Source organism: Lontra canadensis, unplaced genomic scaffold, assembly GCF_010015895.1.
Source record: "Lontra canadensis isolate GAN:19392208 unplaced genomic scaffold, GSC_riverotter_1.0 scaffold1, whole genome shotgun sequence".
NCBI lineage: Eukaryota > Metazoa > Chordata > Mammalia > Carnivora > Mustelidae > Lontra > Lontra canadensis.
In genome coordinates, this window is record NW_022630995.1 from 68,820,731 (window position 1) to 68,835,920 (window position 15,190).

Below are 15,190 nucleotides of genomic sequence, written 5' to 3' on the forward strand. Positions count from 1 at the left end.
TTTTAAATGGCTGCTTAAATTTTAATTCATTAAAAATAGTGATGGTAGACCTGACTTCCTGTTCCTTTTATTCTGACTATGAATTGAAAAGTAGCATTATTGTCCTTACTTTCTTTGATCAGCTGTAGAGTCTTGAGCTGGTTTTGTAATTCTCTTCAAGGCATTCCCTTATGCCTTCTTCCCTTTGTCTCTGGACTGTGTCCTATTAAACGTTCTGTATATCAGAGTCCATCAAGCAACGTGATGTTTTTAGTCAAACCTTGTCCTTCTTAAGAGAATCATCTATAGTTACATTGTAAGGGTTCGACTCCTGATGGTTTTTCCATTTAGAAACTAATACAGTGGAATCATGCGTATATTTTATGTAGATATTTTTAATCTCATCGCCCTACTATAGGAATGCATCTCGATTGTACCTGACCTTCCCCTATTCTGTGGTTATGAAATTCAAGATGATATATAACTGTTTTCAATGGATATTTTTATTTTACCAACCATTTTCATTCTTTGGCAGATAAAGATTGCTAGTATAGTTCATCAGGATACTTCCTCACTCTTTGGCGCTAAAGTCAAGAACTATTCAGATGTATTATTTTAATAAAATGAAACATCTGGTACAGTTTTGAAAAGTACAGAGTCAAGCTATGATTACAGCTATTTGTGCTGTGTGTGAGTGTGTGTGTGTGTGTGTGTGTGCACAATGTGTGTGTTTGTGAGAGAGAGAGATCTGATTCAGGAATATATCAGTTTTGTTTCACTGTTACTGGAGAGTCTACACACAGTCCATGTTACTCTTACAGATTTTCTTCTGTTTCCAGCCTCAATTAACACTCTTAGGAATTCTTCAACCTTTGGGTTGTGGATTCAACATTAGAGCACATTTTCGTACTGTACAGCATTAATCCAACAATTCTTTTAGAAAGACTTTTTGTTTCCATATCTATATTCTGATCTTGACCCCATCTCGCCAAGTGTCAGGGACATTTGTGTCATAATGTGCATTGCCTTAGGTTTTAATACAAAACGTGTGCCATTTGTGACCTATGCTTTAGTTATGAGTATGTAGAGATCTGAGCAATCAGTCATTTCCTGCTCCCTATCTAATTATCTCATGTGATTAACTATCACCTCTCATATTTTCCCTCTTTCCATGCCTTACCTGTGCTCCTTAATAGCAGTTCTTCTCAGCCAAGATAGATTTTGCCTTCAAGGAACATCTGGCAATGTCTGGAGACATTTTTGATTGTCGCAGGAAGGGTACTACTGGTTTCTAAATTGTAGGGGTCACTGATGCTGCTTACCATACCACAAAGCAGAATATAGGTCCATTCCCCGCAACAAAATGTCATCCAAGCCAGAATGTTCATAGTGCTGAGGTTAAGGAATCTTGCTGAGAAACTGACTCCATGTATTTTATTTGAGCCTTCAGATTTCTCCCACTACTGAGGTGTTCAGTTTAACATATCCTCTTGATTCAGACTAGCTACTTAGTAGCAGAAAGTGGTAATAGTAAGATATAAAATTATATCTCTTGTCTCATCTATGTCATGCTTTGGTTGAAGTGAGGCAGCAGCCATTATCAAAAATGTTTCACTTGTTAGTAAAATAATAGTGTATGAAAACTGGCCTTACCACAATAGCACAGAATAGGTAGTGGAGGCGACTGAGGCATATTTCTAAGTAAAAAACAAAGCTGGAGAGATTAATAACTATGATTATCCTCAGATTAATAAATATGATTATCCTCGGATACTCTCTGTTCCAAATGCTATTTGTTGTTATGGAAATTCTGTTCGTACATATATTGAGCAAATCTCCATAGGCAGCTTAATACTAACATGATCTCCCTTTCTTTCTCTTTTTTTTTCCCCCCAGACATTTCACATTTTCAAGAACAAAATGATTTAAAAGGATTACTAGAAAATCTCCATCAAAATATCCAAGCCAAAAAAAGAAAGAATGTAGAAATCATGTGGCTGGCTGCAACGGTAAGCATTCTCCAGCCAGGTCTTTCCCCTGTCACCATGATGATCAGCAAACATCATGGAGTGTCACTGTGTAGCACTGCACTTGGGGTTACCAGATGTCATTCTCCATTATCTAGGGGTTTGGGTATTTTCAATGCTGTCAGTAGTTCTATCAATATGTTAGAACACAAGATGGAAGAAGTTGCACTCAACGAGAAAGAATTACCTATTGGTTTTTCCTGTACATTCTGGATGTCATTTGACACTTTGTGGCTAAAATGGAGTGTCTGTGATTTTCTTTTGATATTACATGTTGTGATGTCAGTCTCGCATTTCAATCAGGATTTTGAAGTGCTGCTCTAGAGACATATGGTGGCAACAGAATGTGGTTATCCGATCTCTGACTCACAGCCTCAGTAAGGCTCCTGGACATCTTGTTCAATTAATGAGCTTGTAAATGCGTTTGTTAATTGAGATATTAGCATAGAATTTGTTACTGATGGATTGCTCCTGGGGTAATGAGCTACATTTTCTCTGGTTCTTTCTCATTTAATGACACCTTCAGGGTAGAAGTTCTGCCTTATTTCCCACCCCAGATTTCTAGCGGAGTGAGGGAGAAAAATACTACCTGTTATCTCTGAAACTCTTACCTGGCAACCATTCAGGCATAGCGCACGTGAACTTACAAATTTTGTTAAGCGTTCAGACCCAAAGATCCTTTCCTAATGAGAGGATTTTTTTCTTCAGAGAAGGCCCACATTGGAGATCTTTATGATGATGGCCATAATGAATGCCATATTTGTAGTTCCTGTACAGTGTTGCTTGTGTAATTTGGAGTTTAGTCACCGATCTCCTGACAAAACTCTATTCACTCTGTATCAACAGTGTTTAAAACAAAGCCTTGCCCTACTACCAGTGTTCAATTGTAATCCAATATCACTTACTCTTTTCTGGGAAAAAGGAATGGATAATTTACTGTTGAGTCTATATAAAATAATTCACCAAGAGCAAGGCAGAAGAAAGCTGCTTTAGCTTCCCTTCATGCCCTCTTGGAGTCCCAGGGAAGAACATCAAAGTAACAATATGAAACATTGCTTTCAGGCAGCTCATTTACCCTGGTCCCATTTAGCCCCATACTGCATTACAGGAGGGTTGTTTTTAATAGTTTTTTCCCCCAGTGTGGCTGCTCTTTATATCTTCAAAGACTGCTATGGTTGTTAATTCTCACAAAAATTTCACAAAGGTTAGTCATGAGCAATTTTTGCTATTTTACTAATAATGGGATAACAGGAAGGTAATTTGATCATTTACCAAGGCTTTCTGACAACTTAGGAACATATACCTATGCCGCAATACATACCATGAAGTCGTGTCAATGGATAAATGAAGGATATATGTGTACAAACACAAATGTATACTTTCTCTTAGTCTATGTAGTTTTACCATTTGAATATATTTTAAAAGTTTTCACATAAATCTCATTTATTCCTGAAAAATCTTTTTTGGATCTTGAACACTGACCAAATACGGCTTTCTCACAACTTAACTGTGGAATGGATAATTGACTGCCTTGACACGTACATGGCACCCATAATGTGCAAATTTAGCATTATGTAGGAACACTGACTTTATTATTACAGCATTTCTGTAGCTGATACTTCAGTTTCAATATCCTCTTTGTAAATCAAGGACTTGGACTTCTAAAGTGAAGAAATACAGAAATTCCTGTTGACATTTTCTAAAAAGCTTTTATTTGCCTCTATTTCATTCTCCTCTCTTTTAAAAAATATTATTTATATATTACTGTATTAATATTTTACATTCTATTGAAAAAATACAAAACTATTTGCTTTTGCCTTGATTGAGTTTTAAAAAATAAAAAAATGAGAATTTAAAGAGATCACATGCCAGTCAAGCGTGTTAGGTTCATATGGCTCAAAGGAACTATAGAAATAGGGAAACTAAGACCCAACCTGCCCACTCTGATTAAATTGCCCCTCCCTCCTCTTTATGTTAAATTTAGAATATTAAACATCCTTAGTAGGATAGTTGCATATAGTAGAGACAACACATTTTAAAGAATATTCATTCTTCTTAAAAATCATTATCTTGGGGTGCCTGGGTGGTTCAGCTAAGTGTCTGCCTTCGGCTCAGGTCTTACCATAGGGTCCTTACTTTGCTTCTCCCTCTCCCTCTGCTTGCTGCTCCCCCTACTCTCTTGCTGTCTCTCTGTCAAATAAATAAATAAAATCTTTTTAAAAAAATCATTATCTTGGGGCACCTGGGTGGCTCAGTGGGTTAAGGCCTCTGCCTTCGGCTTAGGTCATGGTCTCAGGGTCCTGGGATCGAGCCCTCGTTGGGCTCTCTGCTCAGCAGGGAGCCTGCTTCCTCCTCTCTCTCTGCCTGCCTCTCTGCCTGCTTGTGATCTCTGTCTGTCAAATAAATAAATAAAATCTTTAAAAAAATTGTTTAAAAAATCATTATCTCATAAGTGGTCATTGAAGTCAATATTTCATTATTATGAATATAGCCAAAACTTTTTTGTTTTATATTAAAATTTCAAAATAGTCTTTATTTGAAAAGGTTAGAGTCTTCCAGATGAAAAAAGATTTTATGGTGAAACCATGCTATCGTATTTCTCTAATCACTTACGTTGGAAAAAGTGAGAAAGTACTAAAGGTCTAATAAAGACTTGTAAATCCTAGTGTAAGTATCAGAATCACAATTAAAACATGATAAAAACCCTTGATAAACTGTGTTAGTGTATCTTTTCATCAATGCAGATTAACTGTTAAGGGCTCCTTGATGGGAGGTAATAAAGTAAGACTTTATCATATCATATTAGATTTATTTTAAGTGCATGTTGATTAAAATTATTGATAACTAATGTAGTGTTGGTCTCTCATATCAGAGCCCTGCCATGGGACAGGGAAGTGAGAGGGAGAAAGGAATGGTATTATTCTTCTGCTAACCATAAGGCAATGAGACAATGGATTATTATGGCTCAGAGACTTTTCTCTTGAATTACATTGGGATAACAAAAAGAAAGAATTTGCAAAAAGAAACAGAATAGAAAGGAAGCTAAAGACTTGGTCCTTGGCATTAGGCCAAACTCACATTAGCACCCATGCTCTTGTCCAATTGTGCACAAGTTACTTAACCGAGCTAAACCTCAGTTTCCTCATCTGTAAAATAAGAAAGATTACATCTTCCTCCAGGATCCATGTGCAGTTATTAAAAGAGCAAATCTAGGGGCACCTGGGGGCCTCAGCTGGTGGAGCATCCAACTCTTGATTTCGGCTCAGTTCATGATCTCGGGGTTGTGGGATCGAGCCTCGTGTCCGGCTCTGCTCTCAGCTCAGAATCTGCTTGGGACTCTCTCTCTGCCTCTCTGTCTGCCCCTCCCCCTCTCGCATGTGCACGTGTGCTCTCTCTCAATCAATCAATACAATCTTTAAAAAAATGAATAAAAGAGCGAATCTATATGAAATTTACTAGCATTATACCTGGTACAGCAGATGTACGTTTCACAGTGACCCTTTGCTGTCCTTATTCTTACTCATTGCATTGATGAGTGGCTAGTGGTTCACTAACTGCTACACTAGTGTCGTGTAAATGTTTGAAACTCATAACCTCAAGCCCAAACTCCCAAAGGATTCTTAAAGGCAAAGTAGGAAGATGTTAGCTATTTCGGATTCAAACCAGTGTCTGATCCAGAAAATACAATTGTATTTTTCCTTCACAGTTAAGGTGTCGCTCCTAAGCTGTGACTTTACTGTCATCCACTATGGCTAGGGCTGGCTCACCGCCCCCCAACCCCGACCCCCTCAGGGAGCACTGCTGTCTCTGCTGGATATTTACCATCTCATAGGGCTGCCACAACCCCACGCCTCGCACATCACGTACAAAGAACTAAATAAATTCAATCTGTTCCACTAGCTTTTGAAATGAAACGATAATGTTTTTCACTCGCTAGGGCTGATTGAACCCATTGATGATCATAAATTAACATAAATTTGGAGTGTTTAGATAAGAAGTGTTTAGGTGAGTCTGACACTTTAGAGTCATCTGCGGATGAGCAATAAACTGTTTGTACATCTGTGTTGCAGATTTGTCGCAAACTAAATGGTATTCGTTTCACCTGTTGCAAAAGTGCCAAGGACAGGACGTCCATGTCGGTGACCCTTGAACAGTGCTCCATCTTGAGAGATGAGCACCAGCTGCACAAGGACTTCTTTATCCGAGCCCTGGATTGTATGAGAAGGTAGCCCGCATGTCTTCAACTTTCTTTCTTTTAAAGACATTTTAAAGTTTGGGGTCTTTTGTTTTCCAAATACATATTTTACTGGCAGACTAAATATTTAGTGACTTCCCTGCATTTCCATAGCTCATAGCTCATGGCATGAAAGATAAAATAATGTTAAGTATTCCCCCTACTCATTTTAGGCAATAAAAGAGAACGTGGCTGGATTTTGATAATAGCTTATTAACTCATTTAGATCCAAGTTTTAAAGGGCTCTGGTCCTTTCATGTATAACTCTTGAAGAACAATTTCTCTGTATATTAGTAATTATGACTATACACAAAATAAAACTCAGCCATTATCCAAAGAAAATGTCTCCTAACCACAACTAACAGGTGATCTTCCCAATGTCTTGTAAGGTCTCCGGGTCAGTCACCTCCTTCCTAAAATTATTTTCACATCACCCATCATAAAGATGGGATGACAAGGATACTTTAGAATAGAGAATTAATGTTGTTACTCTGCCGACATTTAGAACACTATGCCTGAAGTCATGTCTCTTGATTCATTTCCACAGTAATTAAATCTAAAGTCTAAGCCATAATGGGAAGGAAAAAGTGTCTCATTCACAGTGTCTGTCAGCAAGGACACACGTTAATTAAAAAGTTAAACAAAATTGTCCTCTTTGCTGCAAAGACTGGCCCAGAAGCACACCAGATAGCATGGGACAGGCTCTCTATTTCTAGAAAGGAATGTCCTGTGATGCTGTGGAACTGCTTCTTATCTGGCATATCATTAACCTCCCTCTCCTTTTTTTTTTAATGGCTGCAGTCTTTCAGTGGGGACTGGACGCTTGCCTGCACTTGCCCTGTGCCTGCATGCTTTCCCCACTACATGAGAGATTTCTGGAGCTTTCTCTGTTTCCCCATTTCATGTCTCTCGGCATTTTCATTGTTGAGTGGAGTTCTATCATGATTTTTTGATAAATGTACAAGGATGTCTTAGAGGCCTGACATGAACATCTCAGCCATATAAAATGCATTTGGTTGATATAAAAAACTTATTTTAAAAATAACCTCTCAGCACTAAAGGGACGAATTCAGAATCTGAAGCTGAAATCTTCTAATGTGCAGAAGAAGAATACAAATGTCACTATGGTTGGAACAAAGGTACTAGGTGGGGAGAGCAGGCACACATGATGTTATAGGCCAGATACACACCAGAGGACTACAATGATTCAACAAACATGAATTATCTAGAATTTGTAATTGTGGCTTGTTTAAGGCAGAAATAAAAGAAGACCCTTAAATTAGAAAGATGAATCTTTCAAATTTGGTGACTAAAAGGCATATTTATCATATACATGTTCAAATATAAAACCAGATCATGTGGTATTGCATAAAAGTTCTATAGAATCGACATTATCTATGTAACATACTTGCTCACAACCTAAGATTTATAGGGTTCATGTTTGGGTTGTTAAACAAGGTAGGGTCTAAAATTTTTAATCCAATCACATTGAAGATCTTAACTTCCATACCACCACTTTTCTGGGGAGTTAAAATATATATTTATATATGTATTTTAGAAATTTCAAATCTGTCAAATTTATCATTTGGTTTTTGTGAATGCGTGAGAGCTGTATGAGGCTGTGAGGGCGTATGTGTGTGTGTGTGCTTGCGTGTGTGTGCATATATGTGCATGTGTTTAAAGGAAATAAGATTTGTCCTTTCCTTTAATAACTGCCATCATTTCCTTCTTTGGATAGTCTGTATTTCAGTCCAAGCCCCTTGTTTTATGAGTTCTGGAAACATACAGTAAACGAGAGCGTGGGGTTTGGGAGGCAGCTGACCTGAGCTTTAATGCAGCCTAAATGCCACTTACTAGCCATGAGCAAGATTTTTTTTAAGTCTTTACTTATTATTATTATTATTTTTTTTTTTTTGAAAGAGAGAGAGAGAGAATGGGGTTGGGGGAGGAACGGGAATTGGGCAGAGAGAGGGAGAAGCAGGGTCCCCGCGAAGCAGGAAGCCAGAAACAGAGCTCCATCCCAGGACCCCAGGATCATGACTTGAGCCAGAGGCAGATGCTTAACCCACTGAGGCACCAGGTCCCCAGCCTTGAGCAGGTTAATGCCTCTTAGTGCCTTAGGCAAGTTAGTCAACCTCTTGATGCCTCAGTTTCCTTATCTGTAAAACAGATGTAATAATAATAGAAGCTCTTCTTAGGAGTATCTTGAGGATTAGATGTAAAGTGATTACACAGTCATTACACAATCATAATATTTGTTAGTAAATAAAAAATAAATATCAAGAGTCATGATGTTAACATTCTGATCTTCCAGGTACAGTAAAATCTAGTCAGCTATGATCCCTATAATCTTTGTGAATATACTATGACAAGTTTTGACTCAAATACCATATATTAAAATGAAGTTGACTGCCAGTTCTTATACATAAGGTTTCAAATGCAATGCTTTATTGCATTTGAAACCTTATAGTTCTTTATCTTCCACCTTGAAGTGCGCATGTGTTTACAAATGATGTGCTAATTACGGATGAATTGTGTTAATTAAAATAAGCCTGGATAGGTTTCTTGTAAGTATTTTATGTTAATGTGAATTATGGTATGACCTTAGAATTTGAGTCATAGAGTTGGGGTCAAAGAGTCACTCTAGAAATCTAGTCAGATCTGCTTTACTTTATCAGCAAGGAAGCTGAGCTATAGAATGTTTTGGCAAAGACTATTCAGACAGAATAGTATTAAAAGTATTAGAGCCAGTGCTGGAACATAGACGCCCTTGTTATATTTTAATATTATTTTCTTGGTACCAAATGAAACAAAATACTATCACTTAAAATTATTTGGTAATGTATCTGACTCTTTTAAATCTGTTACTTAAATACAGTTGGCCCTTGAGCAACACAAGTTTGAACTGAATGGGTCTACTTACTTGTGGACTTTTTTTACATAAACATAGTACATTACTGTAAATGCACTTTATTTCTTATGATTCTCCTTATAACCTTTTTTTCCCTAGCTTACTTTATATGTACATATATGTATTATATACATATATATGTATTATATATATGTATATAATACATACAACATACAAAATATATGTTGATTAACTTTATATTATCAGTAAATCTTTCTGTGAATAGTAGACTATTACTATTACTAGTTAGGTTTGGGGGATTCAAATATTATACATGGATTTTCCACTTTGCAGTCAATCTGTGCTCCTAACCCCTGTGTTTTTCCAAAGGTCGAGTGTATTATATAAATCTTACAAATCATTAAAAACCATGTCCTTTTAGAAATTTGAGACTGTGTATAAGACTAGAGAAATCTGCCCAAATCCTGAGACCTTGAAGAGCAGACTCTAGTTCTAGAATATGAACTATCTAATTTCCACTTTATCTATTATGTCTACCATTGTACTGGGGCATTAAGTGCAGTGTCCAGAGTAAAACAAATAAAACAAGGGTTGAATAAATGAACAACAGTCCAAACAGGATGTCATTCTGCTGCCTTCTGTTTTTCACAACCATGTAACAATTTTGTCTTTTTTATTTTTTAAAATTATGTTTTCAGTTACGTTTGAGATAGTAATTTGGTTCTTGCTTTCGTTTCTAAGCCTTATTTCCGGGGGGTCTCTATAGTTCAGTGGCCAATGATAAGCTAGAGATTGCACTCCAACAACTCAATCCAGTAAAGCCTCCAACCTCTTTCGATGAGCATTGTGGATTGTGAACATACTCAGAATTTAGGAGTTTTCAAACCTGCCCTGCCTTTTATTTCCACCAGCCTGTTAGGTCTTCCTAGTTGGCCGGATGTGTAAAAGTTTATCAAAACCCTCCGTGGAGCTCCACGGAGCTCTCATTTTCATGCATCTCTGGTTAAATGAACAGCTAGTTGTCTGGGAGTGGCCCCAGGGAACTGTTATCTCAGGCTAGCCAGGAGGGTGTCAGCCTCCCGTTTGCCTGGAAGAGCACTGCTGTCTCGGACAATGGTGGGCGTGGCATTTCCTGCGGTCCGCATTCAGGGCTGTCAGGCACACCGCCAGCCCGCCCTAGCAGAATTTGAGCTGAGCTAGGGCAGGAAGAGCACACACTTCCCCTCCTCTTACTCACTGTGGACAGTTTTCCAAGAAGCAACAGTTCTCAGCTTGCTGCTTGATTTCTGTTGATTACCAGGGTCCCGAAATGGTGGGGTTTGACCATGTTTTCCATTCTCATAGGTTTTTGGGAGAAAGGATTTGTAGAACCCTCGGTCTGCCATGTAGGAAATCCCACCCTCAGATACAGGCTTTAAAATGTGCCTCAGACTGCTTCTGGGGCTTTTTTAAAACTATCTTTGGACACCTTATGGTTTATAATTGGGAAGAGGGACGCCTGGGTGGCTCAGTTGCTTGGGCGGCTGCCTTCGGCTCAGGTCATGATCCCAGCATCCTGGGATCGGGTCCCACATCGGGCTCCTTGCTCGGCGGGGAGCCTGCTTCTCCCTCTGCTCTGTCTGCCTGTGCTCGCTCGCTCTCCCTCTGTCGCTGAAAAATAAATAAAATCTTAAAAAAAAAAATTATAATTGGGAAGATCTGAGATGGATCCAGGGATCTAAATTTTTTAAGAACTTTACTAATATTCTGGGACACAACCTTAGATTTTAAAAAATCAGTGTTTTAAAGGGCTTTGATTTTTATGCTTTTGAAAATATTGGTTTTTCACTTTATTTAACATCAGTTGCTGTTTATTTTACCTTTGAATTATTCTAACTGTCTTTCAGGCTATTTGCTCTGTATTTTTTTAAAGTTCACCAAGGTTATAATATCATTGTTTTTTGTTTTTGTTTTTGTTTTTTTGGTTTTACTCTTTCCTTATCTGTATTAAATTTTTCTATTGCATTGTGCTTCTCTCTCTAAGTTTCAGGTTATTTATGGATAAATGAAATGTAAATAGATAAAGAGAAATAAGTAAATCTTCACTTGGCTGCTTAGTCAGAAATTCCCTTGGCAGAATAAGCTCCATGAGAGCAGGTATTTTGGTTTTCCTTTGTCCATTGCAATCTTTCCGGTACCTAGAACGTGCCTAGTGATAGTAGGGTTTTGTTTTTGTTTTGTTTTGTTTTGTTTTTTTGATAGTAGGTTCCTGATAAGTATTCAGTGAATGAATAGATGAATGAATGAATAACGCAGGTTTCTAGAATGTTCAGGTCACCTATATTAGGAAGTTTTGTGCTTACATAGGCATTTAGAATTAAACATGAAATTATTATTCAGTTGTGGCATATTTATCAGCAAAATTCCAGAAGATGAAATTGAAGGTTTTGGAGAGGTTCTGATACCAATTCGAAAACACACAGGCCACAAAAAATCCTACCTTAACTCACCGTCTGAATCCACCCTTTGTACTATATTCAAAAATGTCATTCTCTTTTCCTGCAGAGCCGTTATTACCCACAGGCCCACACTCCTGATACGTGCGCCTCTGTTACAGTCTGCTTGACTGAAGTAGCCCAAAGGCCTCTTCAGATGAGCCAAGTTGGCAGAGTAACTAGGAAGATCTGGCCCTGTGAGGAACTCTTAGTAGTTGCCTATACTGCAAGACAAAACAATGATTCTCAATCCTCCTTAGAAACCCTGGGGTGCTTGGGGGCTGAATGGCAGGAGTCCCTCCCCAAATCGGCTTCCAGGTTGGAGGCCAGTCGGAGGACCCCTTGACTGAAGTAGAACTCATTTAAACCTGTTACCCTTCAGTGTTTATTTTATTTTATTTGGCTTTGTGGTAAGACTATAAGCCTGGTATATCTATCCTTTCCATGAGTTTTGAAGTGTACATGTATTGACAAATTTTCCCCTGAATCCTCTATAATGGAAATTTACAAAATGGTGGCAGCACAATTGGCAGATTTTTTAAAAAGAGAGGGATAGTGTAGTATTAGCTCTCAGTTTTTGGTTATGGAATCTCCGCTGATGCTAAGAACCATTTTGTCCCAGTACATTTATGGGGAGCAATTTTAGCAAGGACTTTTAAGCTTATATTTCATTAATAGATAATTAGGAATGGATTTTAAAATACAAAATTTGACTGGGTTATATAATGTCATGCTTTATCAAAAATGATTGTGTTGGGAAATTTAATAGCCACTAAAAAGTAAATGAAAATGACAATGCCAGTGCATTCTTATTTCCCTTAACAGGAACACTGGGATTATGTGTGTCTACAATGTAACAATGTGACACCATATTGCTCAGTTGTCTGTAACTTTTATTTTCCTTATGCTACATTACTCTGCAATCTGTCATTCTACAATAGCTCCTTAAAATTAAGATAGTTGATATGCCATTAGTAAGATTAATCAGGGTTCATTTCAGCATACAACCATTTGTAACCCTTTAGATACGAGGCTTTCATCACTCCGTTTTAGTAAATATTGACTTCATAAGAGAAAGACTGAAAGGCCCATCAGATTTATTGAGTTTTATCTTGTTGAATGGCACATTCTCAACATGTTGCGCCTGAAATTTATTTTGTTTTTATTGCCTAACTGATAAAATGTTCTGCTTTATAAATAAGTGACCCTTAACCAATTGGTATCAGTAAAGGTTTTTATTCTCATGGCTTACTTCCTTTTTTTTTTTTTTTTAAGATGTTATTTATTTATTTATTTATTTGGGGACTGAATGGCAGGAGACCCTCTGACAGACAGAGATCACAAGCAGGCAGAGAGGCAGGCAGAGAGAGAGGAAAGGAAACAGGCACCCTGCTGAGCAGAGCTCCTGACGCAGGGCTTGATCCCAGGACCCTGGGATCACGACCTGAGCTGAAGGCAGAGGCTTTAACCCACTGAGCCACCCTGGCGCCCCGCATGGCTTACTTCTTTGTGGACTTTACTTTAGAGTCCTGTAGTTCATTCGTGTTAAAATAGAAAACATTACTTCTTCTTTCCTTGGTCTTGTTTTCACTTCATCTTGTTTTCCTTTATTTTTGTTGGATTGTGCGGTCTGGAGAAAAGTTGCCATTATTTCATATTCTCTGCTATTTCAAAAATTGAAGTGAATAATAAGCATTGTAGGCAGAGGTAACTGAAGCATTCAGTGATGCCCTGACTACCCTAAAGGGCTGTGTTTATATAGACCAGCATAAGCGGGAACAGTTTTTCCATTAGCACCAAGTGTTCTCTCTTCCCTGGAGAACTTCAGTAGTGTACTTGCAGCATCCCTTCAGTCCATATCTGTGACGAATAACAGCAACAAGCCCAGGCGGAGTCACCTTCCTCGTAGGGTTGCTAATAGTCATGTGAACACTGACCCCATTAGGATGTTTTGGCTTCAGTTTACCAATAAGGTAAAAGATAGTGGCAAAGAATACACTTTTTAAAAAATCAGGTATCTTTTAACAAGATATCCACAGATGAACCACCAAAGGGTGAACTTGTTGGAGAAAGCAAAGAATGACCTACAGAAAAACTTTCAACTTCCTGAATAAAACATATGTGCCGATTTTAGGTAATCTTCTTTATACGCTTATTGTGCGTCATATTATTTTGATTCTGAGTTGTGATTTGGAGGTCTAGTTCTTCCTAATTTGTTTTGTGTAGAATATTTATTTTCTACTAGTAGTGGCATGAGACCCTGTGCTTGTCATCTGAGCACCTGCCTTGCACATACCTTCCCAAACAAGGCACTTCTTTCAATTCTTGAAATTATCACCTGAGGGCCTAGAAATATAAAATATAAAAAAATATATAACTTATTTTTATAAGTTATATATAAATATAACCTATATAAGGTTAAGGGTCACTTATTTATAAAGCAGAACATTTTATCAGTTAGGAATATATATATACATATATGTGTGTTTGTGTGTGTGTGTGTGTGTGTGTGTATAGTTTAATGGAAACAAATATAAATGAATTTAATTGAACTAGATTTAACTTCTGCCACAAACATGAGTTTTTTGTCAGGAAGATCTGGGGTTGAGTCCTGATTTTTACACTCATTGTCCATACATCTTTGGACAAATTAATCTCCAGGCCTTAGTTTCCTCATCTGTAACATGGGGGTAATGATCTCTCTGTTCTGTGGTGGTTGTGTTAAATGAGATTACTAACTGAAAGTCGCTGTGCCCAGTGGTATCAGGCAGTCTGCTTGCTCCCCATGCTTGTCCCATCACCACCTGCCCAGCCTATTCTTTCTTGGCCCGTGTTTCTCCTCCATGCCTCCTCTGATACTCCTGAAGTTGAGAAGTGTCCCTGGTCTTTAGGGTCTTAGGAAAAAAGCCCGAAGAGTAATACTTGGTTTCTAAATGGCTTAAACTCTCTCTCCGTGACTATGGGCTAGATGGTTTGGATACCTTTCGAGAAGCTTGCCAGTGGTAACAGGAGAATCTAGGAGTATCCAAGCCTGGACAAGAGGGTTAGTGATCATATGCCGTCCTGGACAGCAGTGCCTTAGCATTCAGGGAGTAGAACATGCACGTGTCCAACCTCAAACACCCACAGACTTCACTAGTGAGTTAGGATATCCAGTAAATAACAAGCCAAGGACTGCACCTCAGGAGATGGCCAAATATATCAGGAACAGGAGTATGTCATCATCCTATTCAGAGCCAAAAGTAAACATTTATTGAGTATCTTCTACGGCTCAGTGCCGTGTTAAACAAAGGGCAAAATACATTTGTAATAAGAATAGGAACTAGTAATCAATGAATTCTTGCTATGCATAAAGCATTATGTAAAACAATCTATATGAGGAACCCCTGTTAATGCCCACAAGAATAGTTATGAGATAGGAGAGACCACATGCCTAAAACTTCTATTACCAGAGTGGATCAGAAGGGGAAAGGAATCACTGTGCGCAGGGCTGCTCCTGGGGGAGGTAGGATTTGAGCTGTATCTTGAGGATGAATATGATTTAGGGAAGCAGCAAGGAGGAATTAAGAGTTCTTAACTAGAAATATCTAAGTGGGTGAGCTAA

General features: G+C 38.1%; 1 protein-coding gene across 6 annotated transcripts in view; it reads left to right on the plus strand.

The window, feature by feature from the left end:
* INPP4B (inositol polyphosphate-4-phosphatase type II B) overlaps positions 1 to 15,190 on the plus strand; it is an 807,880-nt gene that overhangs the window by 749,120 nt on the left and 43,570 nt on the right. For 5 of the 6 annotated variants that reach the window (XM_032857097.1, XM_032857105.1, XM_032857109.1 and 2 more), the window contains 2 exons: positions 1,876 to 1,988; positions 6,077 to 6,231. In XM_032857097.1, the coding sequence (XP_032712988.1) occupies positions 1,876 to 1,988; positions 6,077 to 6,231 (268 nt within the window). Of the gene's footprint in view, positions 1 to 1,875; positions 1,989 to 6,076; positions 6,232 to 11,656; positions 11,840 to 15,190 lie in introns of those variants that run through there. The other variant, XM_032857119.1, reaches the window with a different exon arrangement.